Genomic DNA, 15,638 nt, shown 5'->3' on the forward strand with positions numbered 1-15,638 from the left:
TGCTGGTATGGCAAGTACTCATGGCTTTCTGACTTGAGCAGTGGCAATGCCTGCAGTGCTCACATCAGTTAAAGGCCAAAAGTGGGCCACTGAACAGCACAGAAGCAGGGCTGCCAAATCTCTTTTCCCCTGCACACCACAGCTTTTTGGCTTTTTCTAAAGGGGAATTTCACCATTCTAGTGCTGAATTTTGTGCTTAATGCAAAGTTTCTATATTATACCAGCCTGTTATTTGTGCTAAAAATCTCATGCCCAAGTAGTGGGTACATAACCTAACCTACTGAATGTGCTCTGACTGGGCAGCTGCCTAGGGAGGAATGTAATTGCCCTGGCATGTGTGTTATGGTGGGGAAAACTATAGCTAAAGAAAAAGCATGACTAGTAGTTATTATACATTAAATGAGCGGAAGGATGACTCTCCTATGTTTTAGCCCTACAGCTTAAAAGTTGGGATACTTGCCCACAGAGTGGGAAACCTTGGTTCTAGGTCCTCTCCAGCCCTCCAACTTAAACTGGCTTCCTGCACAGTCAAGAGAGGGAAATATGTGGGGCCAGCAAGATGCAAACAAGCCAGAAACAGTGTGGTTCCCTTAGATGGCTGCTGGCCTGGAAAGGAAGGGGCTGTTTATTTATTTTATCCAATGAATATTCAATGCAAGGAGCTGTGGAGAGTTTCAAGGAGAGCACAGAGTGCTCTGGGCAATGCCTAGTCCATGGCCTGGTGATTAGATCCCCTTTGCTGGGATACAAGTTCAGACCTTCTCTGGGTGAAGAGACCTAGAACCTAGATCTCCCACTCTCTGGGCAAATGCCCTTGGCCATTGGGTAAGAGGTAAAAGAACTCTCCTGTATTTCACTTCCAGCAGGTAAGAACTCAGGGTGCTCCTATTTCACCACAGGGGGAAACAGAATCCCAAACTACACATAAGTGCCAAAACCTGCAGTGACAAGACTACATACCCACCACTTGGGTACATGAAGGGGAAATAGGTGCTGGCCCATAATGACAGAAGGTTAGATTTTACTGAGGCTTTTACATTCTGACTTTTATTTTATTATTTAGAAATGGAGAGTAATTGTTTCAAAGTCTATTATGGTTTAGCTTTACATCTATGTTTACATGTCTGTTTAACATTATGACAACAGCAGAGAGAAAGAGAGAGAGAGTTATTTACAATGTAAGGAGTTTAGTTGTCTTAAATGGGAGAAACCGAACTTAATTCTGCAAAGGACTGACTCCTACGGTCTTTCCAATCAAAACAAACCACTTCCTGCTGTTGCAGTCAATAGGGTGAGTCACACAGAACAAGGAAGGAAGACCACAGCTAAGACAGATTCCTACTTCACAGAAAACCCACAATCCCAGTAAAGTAATACAATTTAGATCCCAAATGGAGCCCTATCTTAAGAATCCTCTCTCTTCCCTGGTGAAAAATATGTTAATGTTCTTTATGATTATATTTACAGTAAGTATGACACATATTGTTTTAACATGATTCATTAGGCAGAAAATAATTGGTCTCATGTGGTAACTGCAACTTATTATAAATAAAATAAGTGAAATTAAAGAACACAGTGCCCATCTCCTACCCATGTAGTTATCTGACATGGTATAAAACAGAATAAAACATAAAACATGTAATGAAATCCCACACTCCAAAATACAAAGGTCCAGTAAGAAATCAAGTAAGGAAAAATTTGAAAAAGGAAAAGATGTGAGAAGTAGGTGTTTCCTCAAAACACTTTGGGAAAAAGAATATTTTTAAGGAAATGTTCAAAAAGGAAGCCTAAAAATAATTGCATGCCTGGGGGAAGTGATTTTCACAACTTAGATGCTGTCTCAACAGAATTATAATGGACAGTTGACTTCACATTAAGTGGAGGAAAAAGTGAGTTTTGTGATCTGTGAATGCCTGGCCTTGAATTCACAGTGGGAGAAGACAGCATCAGTAAGGCTCTTCCACACCTGGCATCATTATCTGGTTATTGCTGGACCTCCTTTATGCTTCTTCTCATGCTATCCTTTATACTTCTGAACCTCTCACTCTTTTCTAGCTTTTACATTTCAAAATACTGACATATTTTAAGACGGAGTCTTCTCCATCTTAAAAAAAAAATCCTCAATCTCATAGAATCATAGAATCAATGAATGGGAAGGGACCTAGACATATCATCTAGTCTGACCCCCTGCCATGGGCAGGAAGGAGCACTGGGGGTGGCAGGGGTCATAAGACCCCAGCCAGGTGCCTGTCCAGTCTCCTCTTGAAGATCTCCAGGGAAGGTGAGAGCACCACCTCTTTGGGCAGCCTATTCAGGCTCTGGCCACCCTTACTGTGAAGGAGTTCTTCCTAATATCTAACCTAAACCTATCCTCTCTCAGCTTGTGGCCATTGTTCCTGGTGACTCCAAGGGAGGCCCTGGTGAACAGACTTTCCCCAAGTCCCTGCTGCTGTCTCCTGATAAAGTTGTAGGCAGCCACAAGATCCCCCCTCAGTCTCTTCTTGTGGAGACTGAAGAGATTCAGGTCCCTCAGCCTCTTCTCATAGGGCCCCAATCATACGAGTGGCCTCCTCTGGACCCTCTCCAGGTTCTCCACGTCCCTCCAAAAGTGCGGCGCCCAGAACTGGACACAATACTCCAGCTGCGGCCTGACCAGCGCCGCATAGAGGGGGAGCAAGACCTCTCTGGACCTGTTAGTGATGCCCCTGTTGATGTATGACAGGGTGCGGTTGGCTCTGCCTATTGCTTTGTCGCATTGGCGACTCGTATTCATCCTGGAGTCAATCCTGATTCCAAGATCCCTCTCTGCCTCTGTGCTGCCGAGAGGGTCAGCCCCTAACCTATAAACATAATGCTGGTTCCCTCTCCCCAAGTGCAGCACCCTGCACTTGTCCTTGTTGAATCGCATCCTGTTCAGCTCCGCCCACTTCTCTAACCTATCCAGGTCTGCCTGGATGCGGTCCCTGCCTGACGGTGTATTCACTTTACCACACAGCTTGGTGTCATCAGCGAACTTGAACAGGGTGCTCTCCACACCCTCGTCCAGGTTGTTAATGCAGATGTTTAACAGCACCGGCCCAAGGACCAAGCCCTGGGGGACTCCGCTGCCCACACCCTCCCAGGTCAACATTGACCCGTCCAACACCACCCTCTGGGTTCTCCCCTGAAGCCAGTTTGCCACCCATGTGACCATGCATTCGTCAATGCCGCAGTCCTTCAGCTTGCCCACCAGAACTGGGTGGGACATTGTGTCAAAGGCCTTCTGGAAGTCCAAGAAGATGACATCGACTTCCTCCTTCCCATCTAAGCTCTTTGTTACCTGGCCATAGAAAGAGACCAGGTTAGTTAGGCAGGATCGGCCTTGCACAAACCCATGCCCCTCAACCTCACTTCCTCTGCAGGGCTGTCACAAATGTGGCCCTTGATACTTTTTTCAAAGACCTTCCCCAGGATAGAAGTGAGGCTGACTGGCCTGTAGTTGCCAGGCTCTTCCTTTCTCCCCTTCTTGAAAATAGGGACCACATTGGCCCTTTTCCAGTCCTCAGGGACTTGGCCCGAGCACCAGGAGTCCTCAAACAGCCGTGCCAATGGCTCCACAATGACACCAGCCAATTCCTTCAGCACCTGTGGATGAAGGTCATCCGGGCCCGCCGACTGGGACACATCTAAGCCCTCCAGGTAATCCTTAACTAGGTCTGACCTAACAGTCAGGGGACTTGCATCCTTCCTGGGCCTCTCTACACTGTCACCCGAGAGCACCCCATTGACAGCACACAGGAACACGGAGGCAAAGAACTTGTTGAAGAGTTCTGCCTTCTCTCCCGCGTTCATCACCAACTGCCCTGCCCTGCCTCGCAGGGGGGTCCAATGTTACCCCGGGACTTCTTCTTGCTACCTATCTACTTGAAAAAGGACTTTTTGTTATTCTTAATCCCAGAAGCTAATCTAAGCTTCAGTGCTGCTTTAGCCTTCCTCACCAAATCCCTATAAGCTCAGGTCAGGGAGATCTACTCCTCCTTTGTCCCTGCCCCCTGCTTCCACTGCCAGTACACTTTTTTCTTTGCCCTCAGGCCAGCCTGGATATCCGCGCTCAGCCATGAAGGTTTCTTGAACCCTTTTGCCGCCTTCCTGTGGAGAGGAATTGCATCCTGCTGCACCCCAAGGATAGCCTCCTTGAGGAAGGACTACCTTTCCTGGATCCCCATACTAGCTACTCCCTGGGCTCCGAGTGCCTCCTTGACTACTGCCCTGAACACATTGAAGTTGGCTTTCCTAAAGTCAAGAATTTGCACTGTGCTAGTTACCCTCCCCACCTTTCTCTGAATAGCAAACTGGATCATTTCATGATCACTGTCCCCTAGTCTCCCTTGTACAACCACCTCGCCCACCAGGTCGTCCCCAGAGGCTAACACCAGATCCAGTATGGCATTTCCCCTAGTGGGGATGAGTACCTCCTGCATGAGGTGTAGGTCCTGTACGCACGTCAGGAACCTTCGTGAGTGGCTAGGCCTGGCTGACTGCTCCTCCCAGTTGATGTCAGGGTAATTCATATCCCCCATGACCACAACATCCTTTGCATGCACAGCCTCCCCCAGCTGCCTGGAGAATTCCAGATCCAGCTCTTCCTCCTGGTGTGGTGGCCTGTAGTAAACCCCTACCACCAGATCCCTCTCCCCCCACCCTTCTTGAAGCTTGACCCACAGGGTCTCAGTTAAGCCTTCCTCTGGTCCCATTTGGAAGGTAGAACTGGTATACTGTTCCCTAACATAGAGCGCAACCCCCCCACCTTTTTTCCCCTTCCTGTCTCTTCTAAACAACCCATAGCCCTATGTGTCTACTGCCCAGTCAAACGTTTCATCCCATGAACAAGAACATTTCTTTCAAGTCCACAGAAAATAATATTTCAGTAACCAGTGCTTTAGATGATGATAACCTGGACAGGAGTTAGGAAAAGCCATATCTTAGAAAATGTATGAGAAACAGTCTGCAAGAATTGAATATAACCTGTATGAGGAACTAGAAGGAAGTCTGAGACAAAGATGAGCAGGTGCAGTTTATAGAACCAAGTGGTAGACTGAGGATGTTGTTTTGTTCTCTGTGATCAATAAAGGAAGAGATATGGAGGGTCTGGAAAGAAAAATAGAGCTCTACGTTAGTGCTCTTGAGTTTGAGTTGACAGCTAGACATCTATGTAGAGGTGTGAGAGAGAGTGGGCAACAGTTTAGACAGGTGTAGACCATATGTAGATTTGTGAGTCATTGGCATAAAAATACCAGTTGAATTTAGGTTTTCACATGAGAAAATGTAAGAGATTAGATATATGGAGATAAGATGGGACTGAGAATAGTGCCCTGTTGATCCACCCAAAAAGTTGAAAAAGGGATGGGAAGGATCCTATGAATTACATGCAGAAGGAATGATTAGAGAGGTAACAGGAGAAACAGGAGAAAAGAGAGATATGGAAGCTACAAGTTCAACACCAGAGACAAGAAGAGCATGGTCAATTGTGCTGAAGGTGGCTGTCAAGTCAAGAAGAATGAGAGTGGAGTATGAGTTCTGAAATATAACTAAGAAGGGGACCAATGGATTTAAGCAAGAACTGCTTCAGTGGAGGGACAGACAGTAAACTGGAGAGAGCCTGGGATGGAACTGGAGGAAAGGAACTCCAAAAATCAACTGTAGACAGTATCAAGGAGATATATTATAGACTATAGACAAGGAGTATAGAGATGAAAGGGAGATGGGACATGAAGTAGTAGTTGGCAAGAGCAATGATGGTGGACAGGTCGATGTCAACCTGGGAGCGTGTGGGCAGCGGAGTCCCCCAGGGCTTGGTCCTTGAGCCGGTGCTGTTCAATATCTTCATTAGCGACCTGGACGAGGGTGTGGAGAGCACCCTGTTCAAGTTCGCTGATGACACCAAGCTGTGTGGTAAAGTGAATACACCGTCAGGCAGGGACCGCATCCAGGCAGACCTGGATAGGTTAGAGAAGTGGGCGGAGCTGAACAGGATGCGGTTCAACAAGGACAAGAGCAGGGTGCTGCACTTGGGGAGAGGGAACCAGCATTATGGTTATAGGTTAGGGGCTGACCCTCTCGGCAGCACAGAGGCAGAGAGGGATCTTGGAATCAGGATTGACTCCAGGATGAATACGAGTCACCAATGCGACAAAGCAATAGGCAGAGCCAACTGCACTCTGTCATGCATCAACAGGGGCATCACTAACAGGTCCAGAGAGGTCTTGCTCCCCCTCTATGCGGCGCTGGTCAGGCCGCAGCTGGAGTACTGTGTCCAGTTCTGGGTGCTGCACTTCAAGAAGGACGTGGAGAATGTGGAGAACCTGGAGAGGGTCCAGAGGAGGGGCACTCATATGGTTGAAGGCCTCTGTGGCCAGCCCTATTTGAGAGGCTGAGGGACCTGAATCTCTTCAGTCTCCTCAAGAGGAGACTGAGGGGGGATCTTGTGGCTGCCTACAACTTTATCAGGGGCCACCAGCAGGGACTTGGGGAAAATCTGTTCACCAGGGCCTCCCTTGGAGTCACCAGGAACAATGGCCACAAACTGAGGGGGGATAGGTTTAGGTTAGATATTAGGAAGAGCTACTTCACTGTATGGGTGGCCAGAGCCTGGAATAGGCTGCCCATAGAGGTGGTGCTCTCATCTTCCCTGGAGATCTTCAAGAGGAGACTGGACAGGCACCTGGCTGGGGTATTATGACCCCTGCCACTGCCAGTGCTCCTTCCTGCCCATGGCAGGGGGTCGGACTAGATGATATGTCTAGGTCCCTTCCAACTCATTGATTCTATGATTCTATGATATCCATTCGAAATGCTTCTGCAAAGATCATTTTCCTAGTCTACTGCTTTGACTCATTGTTTGCCTGTTTCCATGGTCCCTCACAGCCAATTGTAGAATCAGAGAATCAGAGAAAAATAGGGTCGGGTGGGATCTCAGGAGGGCATTTAAGTCTAGTCTCCTGTCTAAACCATCCCAGCCAAGTATCTGTTTAATCTGAATTTAAGGACTTCCAATGATGGAAATTCCACGGCCTCCCTAGGTAATCTGTTGCCAATGTTTAACGCCCTTCATACTCCGAAAGTTCTTTCTAATATCAAGTCTAAATGTTGTTGTTGTGCCCCCTGTGGACACAGGGAATAGTTGAACTCTTTTTGCATTTGAGATCACGATCAATAACCTTTTAGACTAAATAATCCCAGTTCTTTGAACCTTTCTACATATGTCATGTCTTCCAGAGCTGTAATAATGTTTCCTGCTTTCCTCCAGGCTCTTTCCAATCTGCTCATGTATGCAAAGTATAGTAGCCCAAGCTGGACACAGTCCTCCCAGTAAAGGTTTCACTTGTGCGGAATAGGATGGGAGAATTACTTCTCCTTATCAGTGTCTCTCAGTACTGAAATTCTGACTCCTATCTTCTATTGGTCCATTGTGGCAATCTCCATTGCCCATTTCAAACAATCCCCTTTGCGCTTTTTACCAAGCTATCCCTGATGCTTGGGGAGAAGAAAGCATATTCAAAGTTTCATTATCCTTATTCCAATTCCTTCTTTGTTCTGATGGCTGCTCCAAAACACTTGAGCACCTGGCTTTTGGTGCACCTGTACCAACCAATATCATCTCACTATTTTCTAGTATTCCTCCATCTGTCTGTCTCTGTTCATCTTATACTTGTATATTACTTATATCCTATGCAACTTACTTATACTTAAATAGTAAGATCATTGGGACAGGAATTGTCTTGTTCTGTTTGTATAACTCCAAGCACAATAAGTTTCTGGTCCATGACTAGGGTTCCTAGACTGTATGATAATAAAAATAATAATGTAACAAAGGCATTATACTGATATCTACTCCTATTGTATATTAAACAACATGAACTTGCAGAAGGGACTATTTCGAAAGTAAGTAATTACAAAAGTCTTTAAAGTTCTCTTCTTTCAAAATAATTTATTGCAAAATGCATCTATTTTCTGACTTGCTTAGAAACAGTTGAGAAAACAGACAGAAGATTCCAAAATGGATGGCAATCCTGTGCCATATTGCAAAATGATGGCTTTGAGTTTAAAAAAAAACAAAGAAAAAAAGACAACAATAATTACTTTAGCTGATATATTTCAGCTGGGAAAAGAAATACATCTTCTAAAACCATACAGTAAATGTTTTACAAAATGATTGTACATGTATTCATGTACAAAGCAAAGTATTCATGGTACTCAGTATTCCACAAAAGACTCCCTTTTACTTGGAGAGAACTTAAGTGTTTTAGCACTCTAATAAGATGTTATCAAATGCTGCCATTAAGGACATATACTTAAAAATAGGGTATATTTGAATAAAGATTAGAAATAAGGGGATTGGACCTGCATAGACACCTTAGATAATTCTGTAAACAGGGAAGGGGGTGAGCAGGGAGGATTCTTGCTAATTTTAATATTTTAAAGTTGCCTAGACCTACAGACTAAAGTGTGAAAGGAGGGGAGAAAATATTTATCTGTGTCCTTCAGACTAAGTAATCAAATGCCTAAAGAACCCATCTGCTTGATGCTACATAAAATAAACTAGCAAAACCTGATGAGTAATAGAAGGAAATACAAAATAATATATAGTCTCCGCAGATCAGACAAGAATAAAAGCAAGGCTCTGTAACCAAAGAAACATTCTTTTGCCAGAAGAGAGAAAAGGAATCTAGCCAAGACTCATAGTTAGCAATAAAACATATTGATTTTCTTAGTTCAACAATATGTGTATTAGCTCACAGAAGCAAACTCACTTGGTTTCAATTTAACTAAAAATGCTCATGCTGGACCTAATTGTAATATGACTTTGGAAAAACAGACTGAAGATCTGATCCTGAAAAATCTTAGGCACACAATTAACTTTGTGAATGAAGAGGTTCTCAAGGACTACTCAAATACACATTTTAGCAGGTGCTTAATAACTTGCAAGACTGAACCCAGAATCATCTTTTCCATTTTAAATTTAAACCAATTCAATTTTCCTCTGCTATTACACAACACCCCCCCCACACACACACATTTTAAGCAGCTTCCAGTGGTTGTCAGGCTTCTTGTACAATAAGATCCTTTCTTGCTAATATTCCAATTTCTCGTGTTCCAGATGATTAAGAACTTTGTGTTTGTATACAATGAAGAGGACTACAACAACAGAGGAACAAACCAGAGCTGCAGTTAAGTGACCTGTGTAAATGCTGATGATAGGATAAAGTAAATACTGATGACAGGCCTATATTATATCTTTTTACCTTAGTCTTTATAAACAGATGTTCCAAGTACATAACATCTTCTGAATGGCTATTAATATAAAAAAAACCTAATAACATTTTTAAATAGAATTGTTTTTTTAATTTCACTTAAGCCTTCCTATACCATAAAGGCAAATTATTATTTAAGGAAATTTAGAACATATTTCACTAAAAATGTATTAATATTATCATATACAAATATGGCCATTATTTGTTTTGCCTTGTATTTTAATATGTTGTTCAAGATGACAAAGATTAGCCTTTTATTCCAAATTGTTTCATTTGTATTGTTTCTATTTTGGCTTGCTCTCTTCTTTAATTCACAAAGCACTAAATTAAGTTTCTGGTGGGATGACCAAATTCTTTTAGGTAAAGTCATGGCTGAATCACAGATTTGTACCAAACTCAAAGTTAGGCCAGAATTATGTTTTGGAAATACAAAATAATTCTGATTTTTAAAAAATATTAATCTATTTTTATTGCTGGCCAAGGCAGCAATTCATCAGAAAGCAAATTATTCAAATCATCCTTTTTAAAAAGGCTACCAAAGTAATCCGGACAATCCAGAATCAGCTGTTCCATGCCACAACTCCTTGGGTGAAATCCTGGCCATATTGAAGTCAGTGGGAGGTTGGTCATTGACTTCTAAAAGCGCAGAATTAAACCCTAGATATTTCTTGCCTGGCTAAATTCTGGCAGTGTGCAAAATCTACCAGACGCCTGTTAATTAACAAACACCATCAACTCTGTCCTTGGCTCAAAGATTGCAAACTAGTTTACAAACATTAATTAGATGTTACTATATCTTTGTGCAATATGTGGGTATGATTATATTCATTTTACAGACTGAGGAGGTTGAAGTGCAAAAAAAATAAATGGTTTGGTCAAAGTTACAAGAAAGTCAGTGGCAAAACTGGGAGCAAACCCCCAAACTGCTGATGCTCCCTTCCCCAATTCCTGCAAGATTTCTGTCATCTGGCAAAGTTCTACATGGTCATTTTTCCAAATTAGCTCATGTTTGCCTGTAACTGCTTTGCAAAACATGGTACAGAATTTCAATAATTATTTTTCAAGAAATGAGACTTGTTTTACCCTTCCAGAATAGACTATGTGGGAGATGTAAAAGAAGCAAACACTTACATTCCAAATGAAAAGTCTCAAACTGTAGGATAACAAATGACTGTGGGCTCACATCAATGATGTAATTGCAATTCAAATTGTTGTCATACTGGCTGGGGTAGTTGGGAGAGACAATGCGACCTGTAAGGCCAGTGAAATTTACTCCACACCCTGGAAATAGACACAAGCAAGCAAATGCAGGGTTAGACTGAGTGACAAAATTCATGTTTTGTTTGTTTTAAGATGGACAAGATAGGAAACTGGGGGGGAAATGAGTGCAAGGGCCTTTTCCCTCTAAAATAAATCCCTGACAAGGCAAGAGGGAATAGAAGTACCTACATTCAGCAACAGTAGTCCCTAGATGGGTGTAATAGTAATTTGTATGGCAAACATGAGACACACATTCTAGGATTTTCAAGGGAGTGTAAGGGAGTTAGGCACTCATATCTACTTAAATTTCAATGAGAAATGAGCACCCAATTGCCTCTGAAAATCCATTCTTAGCTTAAAACGGTACACAAATTGCATTATGCCTTACAGCAAGATTGTATGGGTACTTGTACATGTGATGATGTCATGACATACCCATGATGAAAACTTTCCTTTGTGTGGCTTAATGGCATCACACATTACATGTACATGAATTCTGTGGTTTTAACTGAGTTTGAATTTTTGTAAACTAAACTACATTAGGATGTAGTTGAGTTTGCAATGTTGCAACTTGGAACATTGCAACCATTAGTCAGCTTGCCCCCTGGCTGCAGGAGTGGCAGGCAGGCTCCGCAGAAAAAATGGATCAGGCCTCTCACTGCTTCTGCCTTCAGCAGGCTCCTGCAGCCATCAGGGCACCTAGGGCCACCTGGGAATGGGCAGGTTTGCCCTGGGACAGTGCAGGGAGGTGGCAGGAGGAGCGAAGGCAGAAGTGGCGAGGATCCTGATCCTTTTTTTTCTGCAAAGCCTGCGTACTTCTCTCACAGGTGGGAGGAAAGCTGACAGATCAATGGCACAGGATAAGACCCCCCTGGCTGTGGGAGAGGTGGGCAGGCTCCACCAGGGAAATAGAAAAAAAGAAAAAGGGATTAGGCTCCTCACCGCTTCTGCCTTCAGCTGGCACCTGTGGCCACCAGGATAACAACAAATATACCAGGGGCGGGCAATTATTTTGGGCGGAGGGCTGCTCACTGAGTTTTGGCAAGCCATTGAGGGCCGCATGACAGGCAGCCGGGGCAGATAACTATTAATTTTCTAAATTTTTTTAGGGGCCCCACAGGCCAGATAGAATGGCCTAGCAAGTCACATCTGGCCCCCAGGCTGCATTTTGCCCACCCCTGATATATACAGTGATGGAAAAATCAAACCCACTGTTTCAATTAAAAACTCACTGTTTCAATTTAGGGGGCATAGACTGCAATCCTAAGGACTAAAACCCTGTCACATATACAAGTGCCCTATATGGTCAAATGTAGACACCGGGTGCATCTACACATGCAATTAAGGCTGCTGAATAAACTGTGGCACAGTTCATGCTGGATTTTATTGCTCCCAGGCACTGTGCTTGCACATGCGTTTAGGACCGCAGCACATTGAGCCAGTGCAGAACAGTCCCAGCTGGCAGGGGACTCAGTGAAGCTGGCTCAGCAAACTGTGCCGTGGAGGGGCTGGCAGGGGAATGAGGGTGTTTCAGTGTGGGACTAGCCAGCAGGTAGCCCCCCACACTGAGGCACCCTCATGCTCCAGCTAGCTGCATCAGCATCTGCACATGCATTGTGGCAGATTAAATAACTGTGCCATACGTTAGAACTTGTGTCTGGCAGTACTATCCTATGATGGAGTTAATTAGTTTATTCTATCCTAATAGTACTGCACGTGTAGATGGCAACATTTTACTGTGTAGCCAGTTAGTCAACTCTGCAGTAAACTTCTCGAGTAGATGCGTGCACTGCCTTCTTGTTATTTGCCAGTACATTATCCAACGCAATGAGACACTGATTCTTCACGGCTAAGGGACTGGTAAGGTTTAGAATGAAATATTTCTAAAGCATATAGTGCTGTTGCTTATTTTAAAGGAGTAGGTGTCACTAATAAATTATTTGGGCCCCATGATCTTGCTTCTCTAAAGACTTTTTCTGGCTGTGAGCATGTTAAAATTCACTGGCTTAAATTAAAGTACATAACTGCAACCTCTTTGGTATAAATTCAAATGAATGCATGGGCGCCACATTATGAAATATGCATACAACATAGTAACATGAATGCCATTGCCTTCTCTTATGGTTTTGCTGTTGACTCTAGGAGAAGAAAAATCTAGCCCTGTGTGAAATGAATGACAATAACTGCACCACAAAGTCATTGATAGATATCAGTGTCAGTTAGATTCTGTAAAATCTACTGCAATTAAGGATTTCTATGTGCTTGTTAAGTGTTGTTTTAAGAGCCTTAATATGCATTTTCCTGCTATTCTTAATCTGACTGCAGTGAAAGGAAACTGGATTTGCTTTGGCAGCACACTAAAAAATATTTTTGTCAAGACAATAACATTTATGTGTTCAGTGGGCCTTAACCTCCCTGAAGTAAGGGAATAGAGAGGACATATAAAAATGGCTGCTCGTGAGCCAGTGTGAAATCAGGCAAAACAAAAGATGAGTCAGTTGTTGAAAGAATTCAGTTAAGTCTGTCAAAAGCAATTCAGACACAGAGCATTGAATACATTACCAAGAGAGCAGCAAGAGCAATTCTGTACTTAGAAGAAGAAGTTAAACATATTTTGCAGAAGATAATAAAGACAGGTTAAACTGTCAAATGCAGAAAGGATACTTTTTTCATTCCTTAAGAATTCTAGAGCCCTCTCTTCCAAACAGTTTTGTTAAAAAGAAATGAATACCTCAGAACCAGGGTCTTCCTTTTTTACCACAAAACAACAAACTAAAGCCATCATTGGGGCCCTAATTCAACATGGTTCTTTAGCATCCGCCAAATTCAAGCATTTAGTACTTCCACTGGGTTCAGTGAGACTACCCAGGGCCTTAAAGTTTGGCACATGCTTGAGAGTCTTGTTGAACTGAGGTCCAAAGATGGCAGCCAGTTAAGGTGGCTGTTCGCTGTTAATCTAAAGAGGTCTCTGCTATATTTCACTTTAGTGTCACTTACTGCTTATGAAAGATGCAGAGAAACCATACCCAGGAGTATCTTGAGATTGAAACACTGTAGTTATCACATTGCTGGGAGCAATAACAGAGCCAGGAGCTGAACTTCCACATCCTGTGGCTAGCAAAGATGCTTCATCTTCATTATTTCCTCTCCATACCTGACAGACCAAAAATGGAAATAATTTAGTATTTTTAAATGCAGTCAATGTAATAATTACATTTGCAACAGTTCCTCAAGGAAAATTAGTTCCCCCAAAAGTACCAAAAATTATAAGGATGGAAGTGAATTCAGCTGAAATGTATTAATTCTTATCCCTATTTTATTTCTGTGCATTGTGCTATAAAAAATGCAAGCCAGATGTACTGGTATTCATTTTAAGGTTAGTTTAAGTCTCAGTTCAGGAAACTGCATATATTTTTAATGTTAAGCTGGTACTTAACTCCAACCTTATTCAGACAGGAACCTAAATATTTGCTTAACTTTAAGCACATACTTAAATCCCATTTAAGTAAATGAAATTTCAACACAAGCTTGGGGCTAAACAAATATGTAAATCCTTGAAGTCATGCAGATAATTAAGCTCATTCTTAGATGAGGACTTTTACTCAAAGATATTAACCAAATGTTGTTTGCTTCAGGTTTCAAAAACTATATGGTGAAGTAAGATTTTATTTTTAATTGTCTAATATTTTCCAATCAATGTGTTTGCTTGCCACTTTTCTAAGCAAAATATAAGGAAAATGAATACTACTCTATTAAAATATGTTTTACAAGCTAAAACAGTGTCAAGATAAAACAAATACAGAACAGCCCTCTAAAACTGTAATGGTTATTCAAACAGCTGGCTTAGAAGACAGGTAGCTAGATACTAGGGCTGTGCAAAGCTTTAGTCCCTGATTCAATTCAGAGATTCAGCCTGATTCGGTGGCTAAATCTCCAAATCCAAACTGAACCAGGAGACCCTTTAATCTCTCTGAATTGAACTGGAACCCTCCAAATTGATTTGGAAAGATTCTGCGATTGGACATTGACACAGCTTTAAATGTTTTTTCTAACATACCTTAAGGTTCCAGGTGGCTCGTGAACGTTGCAATGCTGGGGCAGATGAAGCATACCACAGAAGCATGGGGGACTCCCCAGCACGCTCGTCAGCAGACCCGGAAATGGACCAGAAGCACTTCTTGTCCACTTCCGGGTCCACCAGGGAGCACGTTGGGCCCCACCTGTGTCAACCCCTGGCTCAGCAACTGGTGCCTCCTGAGTATGGATTGCTGAGCCAGGGGGACACAGGGGAGGGGCCCAGCATACTGAATGTACTTCTGGTCCACTGTGGACCAGAATGATGCTCCACCCACCTCAGCATTGTAGCGTTCACTAGCCGCGCTGGTACCTTCAGGTTTGTAGAAAAAACATTTAAAGCTGTGTCTAAGACTGAATTGCTGATACTCTAAACCAGCATCAAATCTTCAGATTTGGATCTGGCCAAATCGAATAACGGACAGTGATCTGAATCAATTAACCGAATCACTGTCCCTGATTCCGGCTTAATCTGAATTGAATATAGCCCATTTCACACTCCCCTACTAGGTACTGCCTGATCCCAGCAATATGTTGGCATGTGTGTAATATTACTTATGTGTATAGCTGTCTGCTGTCTGGGATAGTTAAGTGATTATATAAGTAATGCACATTCTGGCCAAACATTTCAAAAGCTTGTCCCTAATGATTTTGAGTTCTTCAGTTTTGGGTGTCTAGCTTGGGCCACAATGAAGGGCTATTTTTTGATAATTATACAGATCTTCAGGATTGGTGAATGAAGTTAAATGAATTTAAATGGCTTTTCCTGTTGTACATATATATTTTTTTTTGTAAAGGAAGGTTTCATATTTCATAGATTACATAGACATTAGGGCTGGAAGGGACTTCAGAAGATCATTGAGTCATAGAAAGAGACCAGGTTAGTCAGGCAGGATCAGCCTTGCACGAACCCATGCCGGTTACCTCTCAACCTCACTTCCCCTGAGGGCCCTTGATAATTTTTTCAAAGACCTTCCCCAGGATAGAAGTGAGGCTGACTGGCCTGTAGTTGCC

The 15,638-nt window shown here is 42.9% G+C and overlaps 1 protein-coding gene across 1 annotated transcript in view; it reads right to left on the bottom strand.

Annotated features, from left to right (window-relative positions):
- CUBN (cubilin) overlaps nucleotides 1–15,638 on the bottom strand; it is a 243,190-nt gene that overhangs the window by 33,212 nt on the left and 194,340 nt on the right. The window contains exons 55-56 of the mRNA XM_090049811.1: nucleotides 13,548–13,704; nucleotides 10,422–10,571 (exon numbers count right to left, since the gene is read on the bottom strand). Coding sequence (XP_089905937.1) covers nucleotides 10,422–10,571; nucleotides 13,548–13,704 — 307 coding nt within the window. The remainder of the gene's footprint in view (nucleotides 1–10,421; nucleotides 10,572–13,547; nucleotides 13,705–15,638) is intronic.

Source organism: Crocodylus siamensis, chromosome 5 (genome assembly GCF_052110815.1).
Source record: "Crocodylus siamensis isolate JL-2025a chromosome 5, ASM5211081v1, whole genome shotgun sequence".
Taxonomy (NCBI): Eukaryota; Metazoa; Chordata; order Crocodylia; family Crocodylidae; genus Crocodylus; species Crocodylus siamensis.